Below are 17,093 nucleotides of genomic sequence, written 5' to 3'. Positions count from 1 at the left end.
GCCCACTCGCTCAACGAAGGGGTAGTCACAATTTAGCTTGGCATAACAGTTGGAGTCTATATGCGAAAATTAGCCTCCTGCGATGAAAAGAGAGTTTCTCGTGCATCCCCCATGTATCGAACTTTGAGCTCAATAGTTGTCTAGCTATATATGGAATACCACCATTGTTTTTTAACTTCCCTCGTACCTAATAAATTATAGTATGGGATACATTTCCAGCACAAGGATCCTTGGCTAGCAAGTTGCACAATGTCATATTAGGCATGCTCCTTCGTTATATGGGTATCCATTGAAATTCAATAATCATATGCATAAAACTTGCGATGTGTCTAGCCCGCACCCCCTATAGGAATGTGTTCCCACATAACCTTCGACGTCTTACATGATGTAAAAGCCATCAGGCATTTGATCAATTAAAGTTACGGTCATAATAAATCTTATATAAACTATTAAGTTTATTACTTTAAAAATTTTTTTTGTGGAAAGCGACCCTTGCTTCTCACCCATCTTAGCAACCTGCTAGAGGATAAAGAGCTATAAGGTGTTTCATGAGGTTTCTGCAGCTGGCCATGATGGCATCACATAGCCGGAGGTAAGTATCAGATAAAGAAGCCATTTCCATGTGAAAATCTGCACTTCAAGAGCAATACACATGAATGCTCTTAAAAAGCAATAACACAAAGCACCCAAAAAACTGCAGTGTTCAGAATCACTTAACTACTCCCCAATTATTTTGATGTTACACAATCTTAATGAAACCTCTAAAATCTCAGTAATCTCATCACTCTGTGTCTTACCAAATGGTAATGCCCCAATCAAGCACCTCCTTATTGGTACAACAAATTAACCTGCCAGGCAAGAAACCCTAAAAAATATTTGAATCGTGTCTGTTGCAAGAATGTCCTGCAATCAGTAGATTACACAATTGGCAAGTTCTGAAGTGGCTACAATAAAAAAACCTACGTTCCCACCTACTTCTAAACCGTCCTTGCATTGGTTGCTTGGCATCAAAGTTACGTCTTCTTTGCCTTTGATCTTATAGATCTCGGGGGTTTCACCACAGTGCCAAAAATGATCAGAGCCACAGACAGCAGCGAGCCCGCGTAGTAAACACTGCTGTACGATTCCAAGGTTTGATGGAGACTCAATACCTACACAAAAAAACAAAACCGACAATTGGTCATCAAAAAAACCCAAACCATGACAATTGGTCAACCCAAACCAGCTCCAACTAAACACCCTCAAGCACAAGCACAGCCACCTCCACGCCTGCATGCCTGCCAAAACACGCACATGCACAAGCCCGTGCATGCGAGCATGCACGCACACAAAGAAACTTCTTGTACTAAGTGTAACTTTACGTAAGTTACACTACTTTGCAGTGCCTAGGCTTAAGAAGCTGGGACTTGAGACTACACAATTCCAGATTCCAAACTAAAAATCTTGATGGTAGGAAAGAGGAGTACAATGAAACCGATGCAGGAATAGTTCAACACAAAAACCGTGTATGAAAAGCTGGCAAGCCAGCTGATCTTGTTCAAAAACCACGAGCCCTCCGGGATTGCTTGCTGCCATCGATAAATAACTGCAAAAGAAAATGCTCTTTCAGAAGGCCCCTACCCAAAACTCCATCCAAAGCTAGATTTGATTAATACTACAAAACTCACCTCTTGATCCGGCAATCATGAGAGCACTGTTGACAAAGAAAAGTATATAGCCAGCATACAAACCCTGTATCAAAGCATTCATGAGCTACTAAACAAATTATCCCTAAGCTAAAAGGCCCAAAGGTCCCATCACAGATCATCAAAAGAGAATAAAAACTGGGTGCATCAATGACATGTCAAAGAAAGCACTTACATGCCAGACTGCACTGACAATTTGAGTCACTAAAAGCTCAAAAAGACCAGGTTTCTTCCCCTTCCTGCAGACTCTTTCATACACATCTGTGCTAGAAGTCAAGGTGGAATTGAATTTGCAACGAGAATATAACAAAGACTTGTTTTAAAACAATTATAAGCTGAAAATTTGCCAGACAAAAGAGGCACAGATACAGAGACGTAGCCACGTGCTGACATGAATGTTCCACACAAGGGGCAAAACCGCACTGCTTTCAGCAAGTTCGACTCCAATAATATCCACGTTTCTTGCACGATCCCATCTAGGCTTTGATGGCTGTGAGTTCGACCAGCCACTAAACCCAAAGCCTGAGATGATAACTGAAGCTTCAGAGACGGACCAGATGAAGTAATACTTCCAGCGTGCTGTAAAGCCTGCAAGCCATTGATAGCCCCAGCGCTCCCAGAACCCCCAACCCTTGTACTGAGGCTCAAATATCCTAGACACAGGCACGCGTGGAGCTAAGTACATGTGGATCCCCATGCATAGAAGGGCCCGGGCAAATGCCCGGAAAGCCCCACCGTAGGGAGAAGGCAAAGGCTTTTGAGGTGGAGGACTCCATATCTGAAAATGAATTAACAAGTCCAAAAATAAAACTGGTGAGGTAAACCACTTTCAAAAGAAACTTGCTCTTGTTAATGACAACCACTTACCCCTTTATTGGCTGTCCAATCAAGGTAATCTTGTATTTCATACACGGGGCCCGCTAAGTGGCTGCCACAACAGAGACAAAACCCGGCATACTCATTGAGAGAAGGAAGATGTAAAATTCTGTACTTCTTCTGAGCCGGACGCAGCTCCTCGTCCTTCAACAAACCATCTTGATAGTTAATTGCAGACGAAACAACCTTCAGTGTCAAAACCATGAGAGCACCTGTGGAGAAAACTTATGCCTCATTAGGGGAAAGCCTACAAATTAATCTTATAGCTATAGTTCACAAACCAACTATATCAGAAATTCGTGCCCTCGCAATTATCACAACTGTGCATCATCATACAAAATGATAGCACTACAAGCTCGTGGCGTAGCAGCCTGTGCATTTCTACTACATGCCAGAAGTTAGAACAGCCCCCCCACCAGAAACCACCTCTTATGACATTGGTGAATACTACCGTTGGTTCTTTTCTTGTGCAATTATAAGAAATAAACGACAAGAGGGGATCACATGCCATATGGTGCAACTAAGTGGGTAGTGTCTACTTGGAGCTTAAAAACATCTATCCATGAGCTATCCGGTCAATGAGATTCTTTGACTAATGGTACTGTGGTGTAGCAGCATTTCCACCACTGTATTTCTCTTGGCTTTGTCTGGCCAAGAGTGGCACACCAATTGGAGCACACATGTAACTCTTGACAAAATGGAATGGGGGACACATGCAACCCATTTTTCATCATTCGGGTATTGTAATGATAAACCGTTTATTGTACATGTAAACAGGTATGCTTGCATGTTCTTTGCAAGTTCGTGACACTTTGATGAAGTATCTGTTAGAAGTCATCTCCTGTCCAGTTTTATACACCAGGGCCTTTGTTGTGGGTGTGCCCGCCCTTATGAGGTGTTTTATCATTTTTCCCCACTCTTCGTATTTTTCCCTATTTTTTCCTATTTTTTTCCATTTTTTTTGTGGCTTGGGAGGCAGTTCTGAGTTGGCAGGAGCACTGAGTAGCTGGCCGACTGACCCATCAGCAGACAGGTGACTGGCCGACTGCCCAACAGCAGTCGTGGACCTCTGTACTGCTGGCCGACTGGGCATATACAGTCGTGGGCTTCATTCAGTGCTGGCCGACTGATGCTACAGTCGTGGAGGCTTTTTCAGCAGGCCGTCTGCCCATCTGGGGGCATATAAATAGGCCCCTAGCCCCCATACCATACTTGTATCGTACCGGGATTTTCTTGTGTATATCAGAGCAGAGTTACACGCCTACATCTCTCTCTCTCTCTGTTGTGCTGTTTTTTTTTGCATCGTTTTTGCTCTTGTGTTCCCAGATCTGGTCATCATCTCCGCTGCGTATTCTGACAGTATCTACCAATGTCACAACACGTATGGTGAATGGATCAAAGCACCAGGTATTCTTCATTATACATGTAATCATACTTTCTTTGTCATGTCTTGAGACAATTTATGAATCAAACAACTGGTGGTGATGCTTCCATGCCATAACATCAAATCAAAGCTTATCATGGTCGATATAATAAAATTACATTTCTAACCTCCTTTAGCTTGTTTAAGTTTCCACTTGGGCAGCCTTGTTTATATTTCTTCAATTATTGCATGCAAGTAAACAATGTATTCATCTCCTAAACCTTCTCTCTCTCTCTCTCTCTCTCTCTCTCTCTCTCTCTCTCTCTCTCTATTGCATGCAAGTAACAACAGAGGCAGGGTCAAGACACAGCTGCATCCACATCCAGAGGGGTCACTCTTGAGCGTGCCTCTCAGCTATGTCAGGACAGACGCCCTAGACCTCGGGGTATCCAAGGCAGATCCAGATGGCATGGGAGGATTAGAGAGATCATCGCAAATCACCAGCAGATACCCTCCAGGCAGTTCACCCCGGAGGAGCTTGTCTTCATGCTTCAGCAACCTATGAGGGATTTCATCCACTGAGGGCCTGTCTATACTCTTCACACATTCATGAGCCTCATGCACCCAGAGATCTCTGTGTGGACACTTTCATCCCCTCTTAGTATCTTCCCAAGTTTCCCATGTTACTCTTGATCTATAGATCTTTAGATCTTTTCTCACCTTTTTTTGTTACACACCACTAACATTTGTACTTCATCTGACCAGATTATTGTAACTTTTGGTCTCATAGGTCATTTTGGCCTTTCGAAGACGTTGGACAGAAACTTGGTGATTTCCTCCCCATGCCCCATGTATGATGTACTACACCCCACCATCTCACTGGGAGGAATTAGTAGTATACCACCTATCATGATTGTATGCTAGACAGTGACTGCATAGTGAGCTGCATATGACTAGGATTAGCTTTTCATTTCAATTTTTATTTCCATGATACTCAAGATAGCTGTCCTTTTTAGACCCCACCTCCAACAGATTCTCAACATTGTCCGAAAGGACAAGGATGCATGGTGTCTTCTACAGCTTACCGGGGACAGAGACATCCAAATTGTTGTATGCTATTTTGCACCAAGCCACTCCCCTTATGCCGGACAGCATGGCCAATCACCGTACTTATCATTATATGGGGATATTATGGAGTTCTCACAGCTGGGGGAAGTCTTGCTCAAGGACTTCAACGCCAACACAGGGAGTCAGTAGGTCCCACTTCTTGATTTGGACGACCCTATCAAACTATAGGAGCTAGACATCACTAACACGGGATTAAAGAGATCATCACAGGACCGTGAGGAGGTCACAGTGTACGGGGAGCTGCACAGGGTCTTGTTATCTATAATGGGATGTCCCGATGGCCCTCCTCTGAAGCCAGCACCTCCTTCCCTTACTCGAGAAGTGCTAGCACCGTGGACTACTTGATGGGATCTCTAGCTTTGGCACACCTCCCCGACTTCTCCATCCCGCCACCCGCTCTCGCAGTTGACCATGCCTACCTCTCTTTCACTCTTACTTGCACACCACCTTTCCTTCCGCCACCACTCCCCATCTCACATTACACCCAGGCCCATTTTGATCACAAGCTTGCTCCTATTTACTCCAACACACCTACCGCTAACTCCAGGATGTGGATCCTACTATCTCCCCCTACCGGCCCTCACATCACAGCTCAACACCATACTCCACAAATCTGCCATCACTTCTTTCATCCGCATGCGGTGGTCTACTGCCAAGCCACCTTGCGGTTCCATGCCCCATAACTATTGGTATGATGACGAATGCCGATCCACGCGCTCTCGTCTTAAGCATGAGGTATGGATTGAGCAAATCAAAAAGCGCCAAATGCAGTAGATTTCTCAACGCCTCACCGAACGCAAGAAACGGGAGTTCTACGCTTGGAAAGAGAATGAGTTATACCGACTCTTCTTAGAGCCGAACCGCAAAGAAGCCTCGACGAAAGTCCGAGACCATCGCCCCCCACACTTATCACCTGCCCGGACACATGGCACTCCTATGCACGCTCTCTCTATCATAGCCCCCATCAGCCACCTCTACCCCCACCTCCACCTTCTTAACAAATGGCATGGTCTTTCCCATGATACCCTAGCATCCCTACTAGCGTACATGTTCAATAGAGCCCTTTGTGGGTCCGTTAACACCATCATTCCCATCTCAAAGCTGGAGATCCACTTGATCCTAATAATTACAGGTCTATCATGACTGGCCACACATTGGCCAAACTCTATGGATCGGTGCTAGAGGCGGAGCTCTGTTCATTTGCAAAGAGACAAGGAGGCAGAGCCTCAGAACATGTAAGCTTTCGGAGGGAGCTACTCTACCCTTGACCACATCTTCACCCTCCGTGCCATCATTGAGGAGGGTAGAGCACGACATCAAAGGATTTGTTACTTTGTGGATTTTTGCAAAACTTTTGATACTATACCCCAAGCCCGCCTCCATAAGAGGGCTTTTTTCCCCTGAGTTCTTATGCATGTGAACCTGCCCTTATTTTACTTATAAGGTTCACTTATATTGTACTTTGGTACTTATCCAATACATTGTAGTTTGTGCCTCTCCTTGTACTCACGATTGCCTCTGTGTGTGTGGGTTTCTGTGCTTGGCTGCAGCCTTCATTCCAACATTTGGTATCAGTGTAGGTATCTTGGTCATCTAGGAGATCCTCTTTTTGCAGATTCAGCACACGTAGGATACCTGCAGCACCGCCATCAAGAAGGGCAGCGCCATCCTCTCCACCCCCTCCTCCATAAAGCCGCCTACACAAAACAGCTCGCCAAGCATCTATTTAGAGAACCCCCAAAACAATTTTTCGACTCCGCCATCCAGCGCCCGACAGTTGGCGGCTCAGCCCACTTCTGCTTGCCCACCGCCCAGCTCAGCTGACGGCGCCACCATAACAGAGCCAGATTTTTGAATTCAAATTTCACCATTGTGTTCCTCATCATCTCCCGAGTCTCCCGAGCCAAAGATCACCAAAATTGGAGTCCGTTTGGGCCTCCAAAACCTCTCTGCAAATTTTCAGCCTTCACCAAAACACCTTCACCAAAACAACGCTGAACAGAGCATTGGTAATCTTCCAGCTTTGTTTCGGTAGTATCGGCATCAACTTTCGGCATCCTGACAACTCTCAAACCTTACTTTTTTGTTAGCAAGACTGTATTCAGATAACTTTTTTATCTCTACACTTTGTCATTTCAATACATTTGCAGTTTTTTGCCATCAGTGGGTCACTTAGCATCTCTCAACATTGTCCTTCATCAGTGGACATTGGGTGTCCACAGTGCATTGTGCGATGGCATTTGTTAGGCTCAGATAGTGCATTTGTTTTGAGTAATGGCTGGCAGTGATGTATTCAATTGGTTGGTAGCAGAGAACAAGTTGGATGGTTCCAACTACCCTCTTTGGTCATACATGATGCGTCATGTTTTGGTTGCCAAAGGCTTATGGGATGTAGTCAATGGCCGCGAAGCTTGACCAGAGGAGCAACCAGCTCAGTGGCAATCAAGCAACTGACCCAAATGAGATTACAGGTGAGGAAAACCAAGATCCAGGTGGAATAACTAGTTCTACTTGTACACATGGCTCATCACATACAACTAGTTTGAGGAGTACAACTGTCACCATTTAGCCACCCAATTGGTCCACCCATGCTTTCTTATCATGTATGTACATTGGACTGGTGTCCATGGCAGTTGTTTATGCCGGGGATTGATGCCACTCATGTGTTACTTTAGACTTGGCTTTCCGTTGGGACTTGTGCCTCCGTGTACATGCCCGAAAATGCTTGGTGGATTGGTGTTCCATTGGGTCTGGTACCTCGTGTACTTGCCTGGAGCAGGTCTATTTTGGTATAGTCTCATGAACGGGGATTGTCCATACCAATGCTGCATTGCATAGCATCTTTATGTGCTTGCTTGCGATTGAAATTGCATGTTGTTTTCATGCTTGCTTGACCAATGTGTAGTTCCGGTAAGGGGACGCCCGCCCGCGAACCGTGCGTGTGAAACTGTCAGCAGCTAACATGGTTGTGTGGCATGTGAACAAGTGGTAAGTATTACCCAATCTAGGCTCAAATAGTCCTTAGGACTTGGCCAATATTTATAAGTGAGTGCGTTCCCACTTCATTAAAGTTTGGGCGCCCAAAAGTCACTTATAAATTATGACCGCTTCCAAGTTCACGCTCACTGAAGTCCCGAGGCGGATAAGACTCAATGTCCAGGACCTGATCCTCCCCTTTTACTCATAAATGGGCATCTCCCCATATCCCTTCACCTGATTGGACCCCAATTCACTTACTTATTAAGAGAAAATTCGTGTTTTCTCTTCATGAAGATTTTTGGAGACTGAAAACTCTGTTTTTCCACCATTTCTCTCCATTTCCAAGCTCTCCATAGCCATACCCAACTTGCTAGGGTGTTTTCCAAGCTTCCAAGAGTGTTTCCAAGTGCTAATCACTCTCCTACTCACTCCTAATGACTGAAATTCAGCAAAACAGCTCTCATTTTTGCTTTAATTTCTGGTCTTTTTGCTGAAAACCCTAATTTCAGCTCTCCTTTCTCAAGTTGAACCATAGGGGAAGCTTTCCCAAGGTTCTCTTGAAGACTTTTGTCGCGAAGAAAGGCGACAAATCAAAGATCTCAACACTCCAAGGACTTCCATCGCGAAGACTTCTGCTGTCATCGACTCTACTAGCTATTGGTAAGCTTTTATGCTTAAATATGGGAGCAAGTAGCAGGAGGGAGGAACCGGATTACAAGCTCACATACCCTGTGTAGTGTTCTCTTGTTCCTACGTGCTCTCTTGCAGATTGTTGCTACCATGTGTTGGTGGAACAATAGAGAGCAGATGGTAGGAAACATGGGCACTTGAGAGGGTAGTGTGGGTTGCAAGTCTACATCGACAACCACTTGTTTGCAATACTGTATTCATATGCATTGGTATGGAAATCTGGTCAGAAATGCCCATGACACTATGTACTTGATTCTCCCAAGATCAATATACTTTATTTGAGGGAGGGGTCGGCCGTTCTGGCTCATTGTGTGTCTTTTGTCAATTCAGCAATTTACTTCTTGTATTTTGAGCAAGTGTCCATCAAATCTTAGTGTATTTAAGTGTATTGATTAGCATTGTGTTCAACCAAGTTACATTGGTATCGAGTATATGGTTCACTTTCACTTCTATCGTGAGAGATGATCACCGTGAACACTAGCTATCTCTACACTTAGAACATTATGAACAGCCATACAATGAATGTTGGAGATGCTAACACAAGAGGCAGGGACAATGAAATGCATGCTTCCAATGCTTTACAGGATGAGAAAACTCATGTGGTACACAATAGGAAACATGAATATGTGGGACAGCCGTCCCGTGGCAAAGAGAAGATGCAGGAAGAAGAGTTCATAGTCTTGAGGGCTGAACTTACTCGTATGCAGGCTCTTCTCCATGCACAACAAGAAGAATTGAATCTCTACCGCCGCGAGGATCCATTGGTACATGACCGTTTGAAGGCTAAGAAAGCTGAATCTTATATGGATCATGCAATGGCAATGATTGCTCAAGAGTTGCACATGCAACCGAGAGATGCAGCACGTGCATACTTGGCTCGTACCAAGGATGCCTATGCAGAAAAGGCAACCATCCCACGTCTTGGAATCCCCACAAGTGTCCGAACAAGAACTTATGTCTAAGAGGATGAATCTCCATGCTATGGGAGAGGAAAAATCAGTGACTTCACGCCATGCAGGAATATCTTATGTAGCCCATGAAGGATACAATGTTTATAGCAGTGGTCAAAATGTATGTCAAATGCCATTGCCGGCTGAAAATGTGCATGCACAACACATGCAACATGGGCTGCAATTTTCTATTGGTGCAAGTACTCTGCGTCTCTCTCATGCCACTCATGCCTTCGAGTGTGCTCGTGAGAGAGAAGTTATGGCTGAAAATGTATCAATGCATGTTGAGGAGTCAGCCATGCCTCATGCTTACAGGGCACATGTATCTATGCCTCATGCATCACCTTTTGGTCCAAAAATGATGCCAGTCACAGGGGCTGTCCCAATGGACAAACATGGGGAAAAACATGTTGAGATGCACACACATGCATCAAAGTCTCGTGATTTCAAAGCCGGAGACAAATCTGTGAAGTTTGACACATACCATGGAGAATATGATGCATCAAAGGCACTTGCTTTTATTGCCCAGTTTGATATTGCTTTCAGTGATGAGGATTTCACTCAGAAATCCATGATCCGGCATGTAAGCATGTTCATGAAAGGCACTGCTGCCCATTGGTGGCTCACGGAGACGCTCTCACCGAATCCTGTTAGATCATGGGAAGAGTTCAAGGAGAGGTTTTATGCTCAATTCTTGCCTCCCAATGCATTGAATGAGATAACAATAAACTGGGATTGGGTAAAGTAAAATGAGGGTGAATCGGTAAATGCATATATATAAAAGTTTTGGATAGTGCTTTTGGAGGTATCTCCATTTATGCATGTCACCGAGGCGGAAAGGAAGAGAAGGTTTCAATCGGGATTGCAACCCGTGTACAAAGCGGGACTAAAAATGTATCTTGGTCATACCTTACACCAATTAATCGCAGCCGCCACCCGCCACCGCCACCAAGCAATTGGAACTAAAATTGAGTCGATCCAATAAGGCTAAACCCTCATTTCAAGGCAAAGAGAGGACTGTCCAAAACCTGCAAAATGATGGACAACCACCTAAAAAGGACCAAAACCAAGATAAAAATGGTCCAAAGGCTCAAAATAACACTACCAAGAAGCGTCCCTTCAAACTGAGAGACTATGGTCTCACTCCGGAGCAGAAAAAGCAATATATGAGTGAGGGGAAATGCTTTACTTGTGGTAGCACTAAGCATATTGCAAAGGCATGCCCAAACAAGAAGAAGCGTAATAATGCAAATGCATCAAAGCCTAATGTGCATATGGTTCCGGATGTGCAGGGCAAAACTTCAAATGATAGCAAAGATAGGGTTGTATGTAAAGCTTGGGGACAGCTCAAAGATCAGCCCGCTTTGTTCATGTTTGATGATTGTGCATCTGAAAATTTCATATCCACTCAGATGGCAGCTGCTTTGGGTATTGAAATGGAGGACATGGGTCCTCAAATTGAAGCAGGGGCTGCCTTTGTTGAAAGGCTTACAAGACCAACAGGATCACCTTCATGCATAAAGGCCGAGAGCATGTAATTGATGCTGGTGAAGAGGGTGATACCATTCCCCTTGTATCTCATATACAAATTAAGAAAGTAATGAAAAAGAGTGTTTTTGCCTACTTGATTTTTGTACGAGATCATGTTGAGGAAAATAATGTACATGTAAACACTCTTAGTAATGATAGGCTAAATTTTTTGCAAGAGCACAATGATTGTTTTGCTGATGAGTTACCACCCGTACGACCGGAAGATCATCGCATTGATCTTGTGCCGGGTAGCTCACCACCTAATAGGCCAGCCTATCGTGTAAGTGCATCCCAAAAAGAGAAGATCATGAAGCAAGTGAATGAGCTTCTTGAGAAGGGTTTGGTTCAGCCAAGAAGGATGGATTCTTTCGTATGTGTGTGGATTATAGAGCTTTGAATAAGCTTTCCATCAAGAATCGGTTTCCGATTCCACGCATAGACGACATCCTTGACAAGTTGGATGGATTGGCATGCTTTAGCCGAATTGATCTCAAGAGTGGATATCATCAAGTGCATGTAGTGCCTGAGGATGTACACAAAACTGCTTTCAGGACAGCCTTTGGGCTTTATGAGTATCTTGTTATGCCTTTTGGTCTTACAAATGCTTTGGCTACATTCAATAGAATGATGGATCACATATTCCGTGGGTACAGGATATTTACAGGTGTCTTCTTTGATGACATCCTAGTCTTCTCGAAGACCGAAGAAGAGCATAAAGCTCATTTGGCCATTGTTTTTGAAGAGCTCCATAAGCATAAACTCTTCATAAATGCGAAGAAGAGTGAGTTCTTCTTATCAGAGATACATTATCTTGGGCATATTGTGTCCAAAGATGGAGTGCGCATGGATCCTACAAAGATTGATGCAATTCGAAATTGGCCCGAATCGAGTTCGGTGCATGAGATCCATAGTTTTCTTGGATTATGCTCTTACTACCGCAAGTTCATTCGGCACTTTGCATGGATTGCTTCTCCTTTACATGATTTGACAAAGAAGAAGGCCGTGTTCAAATGGACTAATGTAGAGAGAGATGCATTCCTCAAATTGAAAGATGCAACTATTCATGGTCCAGTGTTGATCATTCCAGATTTGCAAAACCCTTTTTGTGTGGAATGTGATGCATCTGGAAATTGCATAGGACTGTCCTTAATCAAGAGGGACATGCCGTGGCTTATGAGAGTCGTAGATTGCATGATGCAGAGCTATCTCTTGGCATTTATGAGAAAGAGCTCTTGGCTGTAATTCATGCACTTACTATATGGAAACATTACCATCTTGGGGCTGATTTCACTGTGAAGACAAATCACCAGAGTTTGAGGTATTTTCTTACTCAAACTAAGTTATCAGAGAAGCATATGAGGATGGCCAATTTCCTCTCTATGTTTCATTTTCAGATCTTGCACACCTCAGGAAAGAAAAATGTAGTGGCCGATGCATTGTCACGAAAGCCGTATGTAGCGGCTATCTCGGTTGCCTCTCATGGGGACTTGTCTACCATGCGTGATTTGTATCATACGGATGCTGATTTTGCCACTATTTGGGCTGATTTGATGGCTGGTCATGCACATGCCTCATATGTGATCAAAGAGGGTTATCTCATGAAAGATAATTGCCTATGTGTGGTATCTGACATGAGGCAAAAGGTTTTGGATGAGTGCCATGCTCCTCCATATGCTGGTCATAGAGGCATAATGCCTACTACGCACATGATTGAGCGGTATTTCTTTTGGCCAGGTATGCGGAAGGACATAGAGGCACATGTACGTGTATGTATCACCTGTCAAAAGGTCAAATTTGATAGGCAAAAGGCACCAGGTTTGCTTCAGCCATTGCCTATTCCCACGCAGCCATGGGAAAGTATTACAATGGATTTCATTATGGACTTGCCACGGACCCAACAGGATAATGATGCAATTTGGACAATTGTGGACAGGTTTAGAAAGCAAGCTCATTTCTTGCCGGTCAAAAAGACCATCAAAGCTGAGCATATGGTTAAAATATATCTTGCACAAGTGTTCAAACATCATGAAATGCCGAAGTCTATTGTGAAGGATAGAGATCCCATGACTACAAGTCTCTTTTGGCGGGCCTTATTTGATAATACAGGCACCAAATTGGACTTCTCATCAGCCTATCACCCTCAAACGGAGGGGCAAAGTGAGGCTGCAAATTCAGCCGTGTTGGATCTCTTGAAATGTTATGTGGCAGATCAGAAGTCTTCTTGGGAGAAGTACTTACCGCTTGTGGAATTTGCTTACAACAACACGATGCATGCATCTACGGGAAAAGCCCCGTTTGAGATTGTTTATGGTAAGGTGGTTTTGCCACCCATCCTTCGCACAAAGGATGAGATATTTGCAGCTGATGAGTATGTAGGAGACTTGGATATTGCTTTTGCTCAGGTGCGGACAGCCATTGCAAGGTCACAAGACAAGCATAAAAAGGCTACCGACAAGCATAGAAGGCAATTGGATGTTAAAGAGAATGATTGGGTATTGTTGAAATTTGAGAAAGCAAGACTTGCAAAGAGGCCTGGCAAAGAGGGTGCATATCCTAAGCTTGCAACCACTGGCTTTCAGATTAGCATTACCTAGTCATTGGCACATACACAATGCTTTTCATGTGAGTCTCCTTCGCAAGTATATAGGGCCGGAGCCCAGTGAAATGGTCATTGAGGATCCACCAGAAGTGGATGAGCTTGAGGAGATCTTGCAGCCAGAGCAGATTGTGTACCACAAGGAACGCAAGCTTGCTGCAGGCAAAGTTGTGAGGCATTACCTTGTGAAGTTTAAGAACTATCTTCCCATTGACGCTAAATGGGTAGATGAAGAGTTCTTCAAAGATTGCCCGCATGTGCTTCAGACATATTTGGATGCTTTTCAGTTGCGGACAACTGTTTAGAAGTCGGGGGAGATGTCACCATTTGGCCACCCAATTGGTCCACCCTGAAGGGAGAGAGTTAGGGTTTCATGTGGGAGACATACACAGAGAAGAAGGGAGAGAAAGAGAGAGAGACAGACATGTGGGGATAAGTCAACTCAAGTATGAGTGTGTGACTCCCCTATCACACATGTATATTTGCTCTAGTACACATAGTGCACTCAGTACATTAAAAGTACTAAGTGTACTATGTACTATACAACTTATGGGCTAGTACACACTATAAGGGTGGGCATAATGCCTTTACCCCAACAACCTCCCACTTAAAGGCAAAGTGCCCTTAAAGGAAGGAAAAGAAAAAACCAGCATGTACATGATAATATACAAGGCCATATCAAGGCTGAAACTGGCCTCATCCAATGCCCATCAAGTGTCTGCAATGAGCAAACCGCTCTGGAGGCAAACTCTTTGTCAACAGATCAGCCGGGTTGTCATCCGTATGAATCTTGACAAGCTCAATCTGCTTGTTCTCTATCACCTCTCTGATGAAGTGATACTTCACATCCACATGCTTCGTCTTTGCATGAAAGACAGGGTTCTTTGCCAACTGGATGGCACTCTGACTGTCACAGTGCAACAATGGAATATCCCCTGTATAACCCAAATCAACCACTAACCAAGATAGCCATAATGCCTCCTTGCAAGCCTCTGTGGCTGCAATATACTCGGCCTCTGTAGTAGATAAGGCAGTGCACTTCTGCATCCTGGATATCCATGACACAGCACCTCCTGTGAATGTAAACACATAACCGGTAGTAGACTTCCGGTTATCTGGATGACCGGCATAATCCGAATCCGTGTAACCATGCACTAATGCATCCTGTTTGCCAAAGCAAATGCACATATCCTGTGTGCCCTTCAGGTATCTCATGACACCTTTCACTGCTTCCCAATGCTTCTTGCCAGGGTTGGCCATGTATCTAGAAACTACTCCCACTGCAAATGCAATGTCCGGCCTGGTAGCAACCATGGCATACATGAGACTGCCACAAGCTGAAGCATATGGAATCTTGGCCATATCAGCCCTGCCACTATCTGACTGTGGGCTGTCCATAGCACTGAGTTTCACATATGGAGGCAAAGGAGTACTAGTCTTCTTCCCCCCTTCCATATTGAACCTCTGCAAAACTTTGCCAATGTATTCCTTCTGAGACAAATACAACACATGCTGATTTCTGTCCCGAAGTATCCGCATACCCAAAATGTGATTTGCATCACCTAAATCCTTCATATCAAAGGTTTGATACAGCCTCTTCTTCAAGGCATCCATCTCTTTACGAGATTTCCCGGCAATCAACATATCATCAACATACAAGATGAGGATCAATAGATTGCCATCCAAAGCTTTCTTGGTGTATAAGCAGTGATCTATGTCACTCCTCGTGAAATCCTAGGATTTCATGAATGTATCAAATTTATGATACCATTCCCTTGGTGCCATTCCCTTGGTGCCTGTTTGAGCCCATAAAGACTCTTTTTCAGCTTGCATACAAGCTTCTCCTTTCCATTCACTGCATAACCCTCTGGCTGTTGCATATATATCTCCTCATGGAGATCACCGTGAAGAAAAGCAGTCTTCACATCCATCTGAATCAAATCCAGATCATCATGAGCAACCAAAGCTAATACAGCTCTAAGTGTGGTCATTTTGACCACTGGAGAGAAGATCTCATCAAAGTCCACACCATATTCCTGCTTGAAGCCCTTTGCCACTAACCTGGCTTTGTATCTTGGCTTTGCATCAGGTGCAACTTTGAGCCAGTAAACCCACTTGCATGGCAAAACCTTCTTGCCTGTAGGCAAATGCACCAACTTCCATGTTCCATTTTTGTGCAGAGAATCCATCTCTGACTTCATAGCACACTCCCAAAGAGCCTTGTCCGCCCTCTGTAAAGCCTCCTTATAACAAGAGGGCTCCCCACAGTCAGTGAGCATCAAGTAGTCAACCCCTGGAACAAACCTGTCAGGGGGTCTGGAGGGTCTTGTGGACCTCCGTACCCAATGACCATCATTTGCAGGTTGCTGTCCAGCCTGCATATCACCTATTGGTGGCTCCTGTTCCATGCCATAAGGTTGAAAGATCATGCCCGGTATCTCTTCTAACTGTGGGATATCCATAGGGATATCTTCTGCCATCTCTGGCTGTCCATTTGGACCATTTTCAGCACCATTTAAGGGCTGGTTTTGTTGCTGTAATGGCTGATTTACAGCCCTTGGATGTTGTCCATGATGTCCATCATCAAAAAAGATGACTCTGCCAGGCTCCTGTTGCCTTGCAGGCTCCTTATACATGCATGTTTCATCAAAAATGACATCATTGCTGCGTAAAATCTTTCTATTCATTGGATCCCAAAGTCTATACTCCATTTCACCTCTGTCACCATATCCTAGGAATATGCATTTGTGAGACTTAGGATCAAGTCTGGTGCGTATTTCCCTGCATATGTGCACATACGCAACGCAACCAAACACTCTCAAGTGCTTGTAGGACGGAGGCTTCCCTGTCCATACTTCCTCTGGCACTTTCCCACCAAGCCTCGTGTTAGGTGACCTATTTATAAGATGAACGGCTGTCATAACAGCTTCAGCCCAAAAACCATGAGGTAACGCAGCATGTGACAACATAGAACGGACCTTCTCCTGAATGGTTCTGTTCATCCTCTCTGCTGTCCCGTTTTGTGGAGGATCATAAGGAGTAGAGAGCTCCCTCTTGATGCCTTTAGCATCACAAAAGTCCTGAAACTGTTTGGACATATACTCTCCACCATTGTCGGAACGCAAAGCCTTCAGTGTTTTGCCTGTTTGATTCTCAACATGAGCAACAAACTTCTCAAACACTGAGAATGTATCACTCTTCAAACGAAGAGGATAAACCCACACCTTGCGTGTGGCATCATCAATAAAAGACACAAAATATTTTGCCCCTCCCAAAGAAAGCTGAGGCATCTCACA

At 44.3% G+C, this 17,093-nt stretch overlaps 1 protein-coding gene across 4 annotated transcripts in view; it reads right to left on the bottom strand.

The window, feature by feature from the left end:
- Positions 1–600: 600 nt before the first annotated feature.
- Positions 601–17,093, bottom strand: part of LOC147635477 (lysophospholipid acyltransferase 1-like) — a 32,064-nt gene continuing 15,571 nt past the window's right edge. Inside the window, exons 3-10 of one of the 4 annotated variants that reach the window (XR_015266658.1) lie at positions 2,553–2,773; positions 2,055–2,463; positions 1,861–1,946; positions 1,668–1,731; positions 1,467–1,585; positions 976–1,151; positions 798–848; positions 601–630 (exon numbers count right to left, since the gene is read on the bottom strand). Coding sequence is in view for 2 of the 4 variants with exons in the window: in XM_086802769.1 (XP_086658895.1) it covers positions 1,014–1,151; positions 1,467–1,585; positions 1,668–1,731; positions 1,861–1,946; positions 2,055–2,463; positions 2,553–2,773 (1,037 nt within the window). In the remaining 2 variants the exon portion in view is untranslated. Of the gene's footprint in view, positions 1,152–1,466; positions 1,586–1,667; positions 1,732–1,860; positions 1,947–2,054; positions 2,464–2,552; positions 2,774–17,093 lie in introns of all 4 variants that reach the window. The other 3 variants (XR_015266657.1, XM_086802769.1, XM_086802768.1) reach the window with 3 other exon arrangements.

This window comes from Cibotium barometz, chromosome 9, assembly GCF_041138505.1.
Source record: "Cibotium barometz isolate CiBa-2024 chromosome 9, ASM4113850v1, whole genome shotgun sequence".
NCBI classification, from domain to species: domain Eukaryota; kingdom Viridiplantae; phylum Streptophyta; class Polypodiopsida; order Cyatheales; family Cibotiaceae; genus Cibotium; species Cibotium barometz.
The sequence above is the reverse complement of the archived record's forward strand: the minus strand, read 5'-3'. Positions and strand labels throughout refer to the sequence as shown.